At 39.4% G+C, this 11,177-nt stretch overlaps 1 protein-coding gene across 1 annotated transcript in view; it reads left to right on the top strand.

Annotated features, from left to right (window-relative positions):
- The window catches only part of RAB3B (RAB3B, member RAS oncogene family), a gene marked incomplete at its 5' end in the record, with an annotated part of 54,100 nt that continues 42,923 nt past the window's right edge, over nt 1-11,177 (top strand). The window contains 2 exons of the mRNA XM_082484414.1: nt 1-21; nt 6,131-6,358. Of these exons, the coding sequence (XP_082340540.1) occupies nt 1-21; nt 6,131-6,358 (249 nt within the window). The remainder of the gene's footprint in view (nt 22-6,130; nt 6,359-11,177) is intronic.

The following is an 11,177-nucleotide window of genomic DNA, read 5'->3' as shown; positions in this document are numbered from 1 at the left end:
ATGGATTATAGATCTAAATTGGTAACTATCACTTGCTTGCAATATTTGTTAGCAGTTATGTTAATTGCTCATACTATGTTTTCTGCTTCTGATAAATCTCTCTTGTAGTTATTAGCATTTGTTAAGACTCCTTAAGGTCACGGACTTATTTTCTTTATAAGCTTTATTCTTAGGACAGCGTACATTGGCTGTAAAAAAAATAATCATTATTTGATAGAAATCTGATTCAGGATTTGATTTAATTTAATTCCTGAAAAATATTTTTTTTTCAGATGGCAGAGCACATAAAGGAGTGAGTTTTTATAATAGAGAATTAACGTAGATGTGTAATTTGTGAACTAGAGTATGTTTAACATAGATGCACTTTTTAAGACTTTTGGGGGAAAAAAACCCACAAAGTATTAACTCTTTTGAAAAGAAGTTATGGTGCATGTCAGTAATGTCTCTCATGGATTACTGCTAAGCTGTAAATATTAGAGATGAAGAAATCTTTTGGTTTGGCTACTTTTTTGTTTCTTCCCTACCACATAACTTACAGAATTATTTCCACAATCTTTTAGCATCTTCAGAGCTGTCTACAGTGCTCCTGTCCTATGTTTCTGTAAGAGCCTTGGCAGATGTGTGATCTATTTGCCTTTAGCACAATGTATTGACTTTAGCACTATGTACGTGGTGTTTTGTTGTTGTTTTTTTTTTTTTTTAACTTCTACCTTTATTTAGCCTCATTATTTCTGCTTGTACTAAATGAGTGTATCTAGTAATCTCTCTTCTTCCTTCCACACTCCTGGGTGGCTATGGATAGCCAGGAGTCTAACAGGTACAGCTGTGTGTGTGACAGTGCCCTTTCTCTTGTTGCCTGCTGATACCGCTTACTCCTTCTAGGCTGATGGTTGTTAACCTCTTTCTCAGTTTTTCTCTGTTGGCTGATCTTGAGCACTGGAACTCAGGAGCAATAAAATGGAAGTAAGAAAAAGGAAGTTTGGACTCTGAAATAAAGGACTGGTTTAACACTGGTGTCTCTGTAAGGCAGTAAAATAGTACGTCAGGAGGAACAGCAGAGGCTCAGTTGCTGAACACACAAAGCGAGGCTGGAGCCGGTGGCATGAAGCAGCATGCTGTCGTAAAATCTTTGATTCTTAGAAACATGGAGGGGCAGTTTCACCCCTATCTTTTCATCTGCCTAATAAAAGAAACATGTGTGTGCTAGTAGATGATGATGCAACAGTTAAACAGTCACATTTAAATTGCCACTGGTCCTATAAAACACAAAGCATATGTAGTAAATTTCAGTTTTGGCTTTAAAAATAAAGGTGTGACAAATATTAAAAGATGTTTTTACTGTTAGAAATGCATGGAACTTGTAATACACGGAATACAGAGGTTCATAACAAATTGAAATTGCAGATATGTCTTCGTGTGTAGTTTGAAGTGTAAGTTAAAATCATAGAATAGTTTGGGTTGGAAGGGGCCTTTAAAGGTCATCTGATCCAACCGCCCTGCAACGAACAGTTCCATCAGTGTGACCACGTTTCATGGTTAACTGAGGTGACTGACAGCAGACAAGGAGATCCTTTTCCAAAGGTAATTCAGACTTCTTCCTCTCAATGTTGTGAGAGAGTGGGATGTGGAAATGGCCGTGTCTGAACAGACCCATGTGGTTGCTAATACAGAGATGCCTAAACTTCCAAGGTAATGGTCAGATTTTTTGTTTCCTGTCTGTGAGTGGATAGAGAAGAACAACCTTCTGTTAGTTTGTAGCCAAAATGATAAAGTCTGGAAACACTTGAATTCAGCATTAGGTTTTTTTTTTTTTTAGGGAAGTAAATGAATGGCAAGATATACCAGTTGATTTCTAGCCAACACCATCAGCTTTAGACAGTTCATGTACTGCTTTTCACTAAAGTTGGCTGTAGGCAATAAATACTGCAGAACTGGGGCTGCAGTGACCACTTTTAGTGATTTGTAAGAGCAGTAACACTTTGATGGTTTGTGTTGCACTACAAAACAGTTTGATTCTTTACCATAATGTTGGTCACAAATTAAAGAGCATAGCTGTGTGGAGCCATCTATGTGACACATTTCAGTGAGTACTGAAAGCAGTGAAGACTGGTTTCCCATGGAGGTGTCTTATGGTGATGGGCTTCATTTTTTTTAAACTTCATTAGGTCAAAATATAAAATAAAGGCAGAAGAGACACCTTGACTAAGGAACATATTCTTTGGTGGCCAATAAGCTCTGATTAAGATTTTATTGCTTTAGAGCATTTGTAGCATCCTTCTCCTATGTGGTTTCTCTGTCTAATAAAAGATGAGCTCACACTGCAGGTTTTTTTCTCAATAGGGAAATAATAAGGTATCTCATAGCTATGTAACTGCCTATTCTCACAAAACTAGCTGGAAGTGGATGTGTTTGAGACCTTGTTCCCATTGCTAAAGCATACGGGGAAAACAGGTTGTCAATATTAGTATGCTCTTAGGCACAAAGAAGTGAGATACTCAGGCGAAGAACTAAAAGATGCAAGGTCTCGTACTGAAGTGTTCTCAAGGACAATCTGATTGGCAGTTTTTTCTTCTCCTGTGTAATGGGTTTTCTGTAATGTAGCTAAATCTTTCCTACTATAGGTATTTTCTTGAGGATTATTCCAAGGCAGTCAAAGTGGAAACAGTCACGGGCCTTTCTTTTGCACTCTGCATGCCAGTCGTATTTGACTTGGGTTTCTGTAACAAAGCCCCAGTTAGTCTGCACATGCTGGTAAAACAGCAGAGACGCTGTTGTGTTTGGAGTCATCCTAAGCAAAGAGTGTATGTAGCTGTGTACCCAGAGAGCAGGGGGTTATGCTGCCAACCAAACGTCCTTTCACCAAGGAGGGAATAAAATCCTCTGGGAGCGATGGCTGCGCAAGCTGTTCTGGCAAGTTGGACGGGAGCTGCCCGCATCAAGTGTGTTGTTGCCTTTTCCTTCCACTGCTGATGCTGAATCTCCGCCAGGTGCGGAGGGCCTGCAGGAGATGTGATTTTGTGGACCTTTCTCTCAGTAGCATAGCAACTGCCATCGCTTCCCACTGCTCAGTCCCCTCCGCTTGGCTCCCTCAGCTGTGCTGGATCAGGAATGGAACCAACTTTAAAAACAGCCCTGCAAAACAGGAGAAGTTGTGGGAGGGTTTATTTTTAACTGGGATCTCTCTGTTCCGTGAACCAGCTCTGCGCGGTCCTCAGGACTGCCATACCCAGGGAGGGCTTGGAGCAGGGGTGGGACAACAAGTGGGTAAGAGGAAGGGAGGGGAGGAGAACTGGGAGAAAGGTCTCTTGGTTCCTGACTTCAGGATTCAAGCACAAACTCAGAGGCAGCCCTGAGAACTCCTTCAGCCCAAATGCTGGTGGAGCACAGCTTCAGTGATGATCTGCAATCAGAGTCATCATCAGTAATTAGTACTGAAGTCCTCTCAGTTTCACCGTGCCAGCCAGAGGAGGGGAAAGGGAAAACTCAAATTTAAGCAAGAACAATTTTCTTTGAAATTGTTGTGCCCCGACGCTGCCTCTGATGATTCAGGGAGCCGGCCTGCAGCATCTTCAGCGCAGCACAGTGGCACGCGCAGGCCGGCGAGTGTTGTGCTTCTATGACAACAGCCCCGCGTTCCGTGCGAGTATCATTGGATCCTATTTTCTGCATTGTGCTTCTAACAAAGCTTCTCTAGCTGGCCGCATTCTGTAATTGCTTTTTTAACTGAGATCTGAAAGTGGCATTTGTAGCCAGGTACGCTTTTGATTATAGCAATCTAGGGGGGGTTAATAGAAGCAGCAGTGTTTCATTTGAAAGATCAGCTTGGAGTGTGCAGATGGATTCTGCGAAGGCAGGGGTAGAAAGAAGGTATTGATTCCTGTATGATTAGTGGAATACTTCTTTGTTAAAGGTCTGCCTCTGAATCTTTAAATGACCAGGATTCAAGTGATGAGGGCATCTCACTTTTTCAAGCCTCTGTGAGTGGAATGGAGAAGTAGAGATTTTTACTTTTTTTTTCCTCATTAGCAGGTGCACGTGTGTTCTCAATAGCACTTGTGGAAGTTATGTATGTGTATGAGGAAGATAAATTACTCAAATAGATAACTTCTTATTGTCTTCCAGCTTGGTGACGGTACAAATCAACTAATTATCTGGATTCATAATTTTTGCAGCTGAGACTTCTAGCATTTGAACTGAGGCAGTGAGTGCATTGGTCTGAGTATGTGTGTGGAAGTCAGTTGGGTGTTGAATTCTTCATTTTAGAAATTCCTGTTATGAACCACAAGGCACGAATAGAAGAGCCCTTTTCTGATACACTGGTGAGAAGAAAATTTGTACTTGGTTTTTCTGGAGTGCTTGCACAGGACTGTAGTCTTACTGAATAGCAGCTGAAGTTCAGGAGAGCGTGTGTCTGAATTGTGTTGTATCCTACAGAGAAACACTTGTGGGAAGATTTTACTGTATTTAGTGCAGCTGTTGCCTATTGAGCTACTGATAAAGTTCTTCAGAAACTGTCCTTGTTAATGCAATCTGTGAATGAAATGTCTGCTGCACCAGCCCTTTTCTGTGTGAGAAAGTTGCACGTGTTTAATCAGAGATAATCACGCATATTTTACTGAAGTTTAAACTGGGTTGCATTTGGTTTGTTTCCTCTCTGTTGGGAATTTAAGTTAAACTGTCATCCCAATTTAAGTTGCCTTTGGAGAGCATTTTGGTTTGTAGCTGTTTAACTGCAGTGCGTTTTGAACTGTTTGTTTTGATTTGTTTTTTTTTTTTCAGTGAGTGAGGGATGTCCTGTGTGCAGGTGAGACTTGCTAAGAAGGAAAGTACTTGGGCACGTGGTGGGAGTAGACATTGGTGGGAGTTTTGTTCCCAAAGGTGCCCATGAATCTGAGTTGAAGAGAAAATTAACTTATTTCTTTGGGTGCTGGGGGAAGAAGAGACTTTGGTCTCTACTCGGTGCTTTCTGACACTGCACACAAGTAGCACATGTCCTGGTTTGGATGAGTACCTGCTAATCAGACCCGTGCTGTCATTGCCCCGGTTTGCACAACCCCAGGACTGGTTATAAGGAGTCAAGACCCTTGCTTGTTTGATGTGGGATAGATTTTGAAACAGCTGTTAAAAGGTAAAGTTTCCTTTTTCTCCTCTCTGTAGTAATTTGGTCTGTGTAGTTGTCTTCTGCTCTGTACAAACAGATGAAAAGTCAGGGCCTTGCCTTCTATGGAGCGTCTGAACTGCGTACATTAAAGCAGCCAGGGCTGCTCAGTGAGTACTACTCATCTTGATATTTCAGATGTCACAGTTGTTTTTTGGTTTCTGAATCCAGTGCAGGGTCACAAGAGATGGAGGGATCTCTGAGGCTACATCTTCCCCTCTCCCCACTCCACTAACGTCTCCAACTCTCAAGTCCCCATAATAAAAAGGGATAATTTATCCATTCCAAATGCTGCCTGCAGCCCCACTGAGCCCTCATGTTTTATGCAGGTGCTGTTTATTTTAATTGCAGTCTTGAGAGTAAGTACGTGTTGGATGGATTCAAAGTTGTCAGTTGAAATTCCTGATGTTTCATCTTCTCCCGTTGCTTTTTTTTTTTTTTCTGTAAATGTTGAGGACAGAACTTTTCTAAGGATAAAATGGTCATGGTGCCTGTGCTAGAAATGCAGATTTTCCCTAGTAATCAGAAACGGAATTATTTAGGTTTACCTGCCTTGGAGGCTGCTTAACGAATTGCATAGCTGGATGCACTGTCAAAGATTTTAGTTCTTGGTTGAAGTACTCCAGTTTATTGGAGTAACAGAAGTGGCACCCTGCCACTGGAGTAAAGAATGCTGTTTCCCCACTAGTATTTGAACAATCTGCAATAGCCATCTGTTACTCTTTTAACACAAAGCAGCGCAACAGGTGTATTTCTTGGGTTTGGAAATCTTACCAGTACAAGCGGATAATAGAAATTTAAAGCGAGGATTTAAAATAAAATTTTAAGGTGTGTTCCTCTTTATTCAGCAGATATAGTAGTTATGATATTAGAAAGAAGAGAGGTAAGCTAAACATATGGTACACAGTTCAGGAAAACAAATGCTGAGTTGCTCTTAAATCTGTTCTTTTTCAATGTTTGTCATTTTCTTAGATGGCTTCAGTAACAGATGCCAGATACAGGCAGAAAGATACTTCAGATCAAAATTTTGATTACATGTTCAAACTCCTGATCATTGGCAACAGCAGCGTGGGTAAAACATCCTTCCTCTTCAGATACGCCGATGACACTTTCACACCAGCCTTTGTTAGCACAGTAGGAATTGACTTCAAAGTGAAAACAGTTTATAGGAATGACAAGCGGGTGAAACTGCAGATTTGGGTAAGTGCCAGCATTTTCAAAAATTCTTTATATTAATCCCAGCAAAGATATGATGGTAAAAAACAGCTTGTTTGGGAGTAGGTTTTTGGATTAATATAGATTTTGATTGTTCATTAAGTTTTGTGTGGCTGTATCATTTGCATCTCTTCAGTATAGCTGAGTTTTCTTTGTGTTGCTGTCTTGCTCAGCTGGTGGGACTCCTGACATGGTCTCAAGCAGCTGCTCTGCGTTCTCAGGAGTCAGTGTACTGTTAAACTGCAACAAACCCAAAGCAGGTCTGGAGCCCTTTAATATAGTGCTTTTTGAGTAAGCATTAGTAGGTGAAGAAATTCAGTGAGCGAACTATACACATAGCTTCTACTGTCAGCTTATGTCCTCCAAATAAGACATTTGTATGTTCCTGCCACTCGTGTACCTGCTCAGCAGCACCAAGCCAGCTCACTTCATCCATCCAGGATTCCTCAGGGGAAGACAGAGGTATGCTTCAAACCATCTCTGCTGACACGACTTCTTGGTAAATCAAATGGGAAGAGAACTTGTGCGGGTAAGATGGAGGCTCCTTCTGCTCAAACACCCAGTCATGGGACATTTTCAGCCTTTTTGAATGACAGCATCCTAACCTAGTTTTAAAAAAAAAAAAAAAAAAAAGAGTTCCTGAGCTGCAAAGTGGCAGACCAAGGCCAAGCAATTGTCAGTAGCTCATGATGTTTCTTTTTATGGAAACTAAATGTTTACTTTTATTCTACTGGCTGGCAAATTACTTAAACCCTGTGGTGCAAGTGCAATTTATCCTGATGGTGCTTAAACCCTCTGTGTCCCAGTGAATTACTCAGTGTGTTTAAAAAGAAACTGGGCCCAGATTGCTGTGTTTTAAAGTACTGCGTGGCTTCAGCTGGAATTCCAGTTAGCAAGACTCGTCTTCTGTTTTGCATAAAAAGAAAAGATCTCAAATAGAACATATGAAGCTAATATTCTCTTAAACAATGTCAAAGGAGTTAGCTTACTAACGCAAAGTAGCTGCCTACTTAGTGCCTACTTAGCTTTTAGTTCAGAACTGAAGATGAGTTGAAACTGTACAGCATTTCTACCCAAATCCTGCCCCAGCTAAGAGCATAGTCTTCTGATGGATCTACATACACTTGATTTATAATTAATTTTTAATTAATGCATTTAAATGTAATATTATAGTAATCACTTTATTTATTGTGATGATCTTGAATAGTCACAATAAATTAGTGAGAATCTAAAATGATTCATCTTATTTCTGTGCTGCTGGGTACAAGGTACAACAAATTACTTAATAAAAGATCCTTTTCATGTTGCAAAATTCTGGCATTGAAACTAATGTAGGTAACCTGACGTGAAACCGTTTGATTTTAATTTAGTGTTTAGGTAATAAGAATGTTTTGTACTTCAGGCCCTGTAAGCAACTAAAGATGATTTCTGTCCAGTTTGTCTGTCTTAATCTTGGAACATGGAATTCTATAGTAAGTTGTGTAAAAGCAAGACACAAAGCACCATGAAATATTTGGTGTTTTTATTTGCAAGGATACTGGGATTAAAATGAATTAAGCAATAATCTTAATTAAATCTGTTTGAAGGCTTTGAGGGGAAAAAGGCTTTAATAACCTTAAACTTCCTATGAAAAGAGATGTCGGGTGGATTCCTCAGAGGGTGCTATCTATAGGACCTGTAATATTGGAGTTACCAACAGCATTGCTGATGTAAAGTTTGTTTTCAGTCAAAGGTTCATGTAAGTGTTCGACAGTTTTCCGAGTGACTCATGTTCTTTTCTTCTCTCTTTCTGTATTCCTTGCATGGATCTCTGATGTGAGTCATGATTTAAGGACCTTAACAAAAACAATAAATGTGTACCTCTATAAAAAACCACAGCATTTGAACTTGTTTACCTCCTGCCTGTCCTGAGACTAAACTTGCAGTTTCAGTGTATTCTTCAGAGTACTCATAGTAGTAGTAGTGGGGGCCTTTAGCATACCAAAACTGTGTTCCAATTACTTTTTAAAATGTTTTACAGCTGCTATTGAGTTTTGTGAGTGTGGGACCCTGCGGCTCCATTGAACACTTTGCTTTTACTTACAACTTTCCAGTTATGTTGACTTTTTTTCTTTTAATTATGCTTCCCTGAAGCTTGATGTTAAGTCTTACCTGAATCAGGTTTAATGAATGTGAAACTAAGTGAAGGAGAAGGTACAAGTGTTTAAATTAACCACTTCAAATGTCTTTATAAAATCCAGAGAGGAGCACTTCTAGGAACCTGTAATGTTCTCTGCTCTGCAGAGCCAGGTTTCTTTCAGTTCATGGGTGCTTGTGGACCTCTTAAGTGCATGCAGCTGTGGCAGACTGGCGGTGCTCAAAGGCTGTGCACAAATAACCTTGTTTTGTGCCCTGCAAATCTCAAGGATGTGGGGGAAAGTTACTAATTGCTCTGCTGTGATCCAGAGAGATCAGTGATCATTGGGACTTTCTACATTGACTTTTGCCCGTGTTGAACAGAAGAGCAGGACACTTGGGTGTAAGACTTTGGCTACGAAGAGCTCCTTGGGTTTTCTTAGATTTAAGAAAAAATCACACCACTTCAAGTGCCAAGCAGCTGTGTGTAAAGACTAATAGCGCGTCGCTGTGTCAGTGAATGTCTTTCTGGTCTGTCTCACAGTTAATATCTCCAATAGAAATTGATGAGCATTTTCAAGCTAGAGATCTAGCTTTTGTGTTTGTGCTGAGTTTGAGGAAGTCCATATTTTGTGAATCAGGATTTGACAAGCTGTCAGGTGTAATGATCAAAAAAGAGTGCTGCTTTGTTCAATTTTTATGTTGCTAGTGGGCCTCTTGCTTTGTTGACATTAACATGTCAATCACCCAAATTGATATTTTAATAAGATTCCTATCAGTTGTGCTAGTGACCTAGCAGTCTGGGAAATTATCTGCTTTGAAAAGACTTGAAAGGAGTATCTCTTTCTCTTGAGTTTGAGAGGAATGGGACACAGCAGAAGATATTAATGGTGTTTTTAAGGTAGAATTATAGTTCTGCTGCTAGAGAAGAAAACAGTAAAATGGTCCAGAGAGGTTATGTGAAATAATGTTTTGGGGTGTGGTTTTTTTTTTTTTCTTTTTTAAAGAACTCCAAGATCAGTTTGATTGTATTTTAATTTCAAGTCTCTTCTGTCTTGTTTAGGAATGGTGGTCTTATGTAAATTGAATAAATGACCTTTACTGAGAAAGTTCATTTTGTAGTTGGATGAGGTTTGGTAATGAAAACATTTCTAATTTAAAATGTTACTTATGCAAAAATATTAATATATTATGTAGATAGTCTAAGATCTATATAAATGTAATTCTTGGATTAAATTTTTTTTTACGCCACTGCCATCTGTAATAATACTTTCATATAAAGCATCTCCCTGACTATATATTTGTAAGGAGTTGATTTATAATGTCTTTCTGCACGTGGGGTATATGTGTGGATTATTTCTTTCTCGACCAACAGTTTTGTACTCCCAGAGTTGCTAATTACTGATTACTGAAGGAAAGCTATTATATTTTCAGCTAGGTATATTTTTTATTATAAATAAATCTCAAAGGTAATGTTGTTGTGTTCTTAGCAAGTGCATACAGTTAATACTCAATGCAGCGCTCAGGTTGCCTAGCAGCTAGAGAAGGCCACTTCGTCCAGATCCAGATGGAAGCAGGGTGAATGAATAAAAGTGATTTTGGTTTTAGGTGAGAGCAACATGAGACTTTTTTTTTTTTTTTCCTTCTTCTGTGCATTTGTGTGTCTCTTGGTAAGTAATGGTAAGTAATGGTAAGTAATGGTGGTAAGTAGTAATAACAACAGAACTCTTGAGCAACGTAGCATTGAGATCAACTGCTGAGGGGCAAACTCTGGTCCTTCGCGCTGGCCCAATTCCATGAGCTCTTTGGATAGTAACACAAATTTATTCATGGAAAATCATTTGCAGTGTTTAGCTCAAAACACTTGCACGCCACAACACTTTGCACACCACACAAGATGTGCTTTGTGTGAGGAATTTCATTACGCTATCGTTGTACTTTTGTAGGGCACACTGTACAGTGGAGCCTTGGTTTTGTTGTACATACTATAAACATCTATGTGATTAATAATAAACATAATTAAATGTAGGGTTTAGTTGCTGATGTTACAACTGAAACTACTTTCAACCCCCTTTTTTAAAGGTAAATAGAGGTTAAATTTAACTTCAGGTTAAAAGGCAGAAAGGATGTGATGTTCATATGGAGACAGCGTATTTAGACTGCAGTATGATTTTTCTTTTAAGGTGCTGTTTATCAGATTTAAACTGCTAGGATGAGTATAGCTTTTTCTTTCCCATTAACAAAAATGTTTCTATGGCTTAGCTGCTGAAACCTGTAGGGGTCTGAGATTAGCTGTAGTGGACGTCTGAAACACGTGTTGCAGCTATCGGCACAGCTGGGAAGAGGGTGCAAAGCAACATCGCTCTGGTTTTGTGGGAAGGATCTTTACAAACAGAAATATGACAACTGCTTATTATGCCGAGTGGCAGTTACCATTACAAAACAAAAAAAAATTGTAAACCAAAATAAACCCCAAGCTGCATAGCCATCCAGAAGGCAAATGTGCAGTGTTTTTTAAAAGCTTTTTGTATGGGTTGTTGCCTGGATGACAGGATGTTACTGTGCAGTTCACCTCATAGGGAAGGAATTCAAAGAAGCAACACTGGTAACTAAGTTAATCCTTTCATTTAAAGGAGGTAAATTTAGAACACCATCATACTTGATTGTAAATTTTAATGTTAATTGCACA

Source organism: Vanellus vanellus (assembly GCF_965231255.1).
Source record: "Vanellus vanellus genome assembly, chromosome: 5".
Classification (NCBI taxonomy): domain Eukaryota; kingdom Metazoa; phylum Chordata; class Aves; order Charadriiformes; family Charadriidae; genus Vanellus; species Vanellus vanellus.
This window is presented reverse-complemented; position numbering and strand designations above follow the sequence as displayed.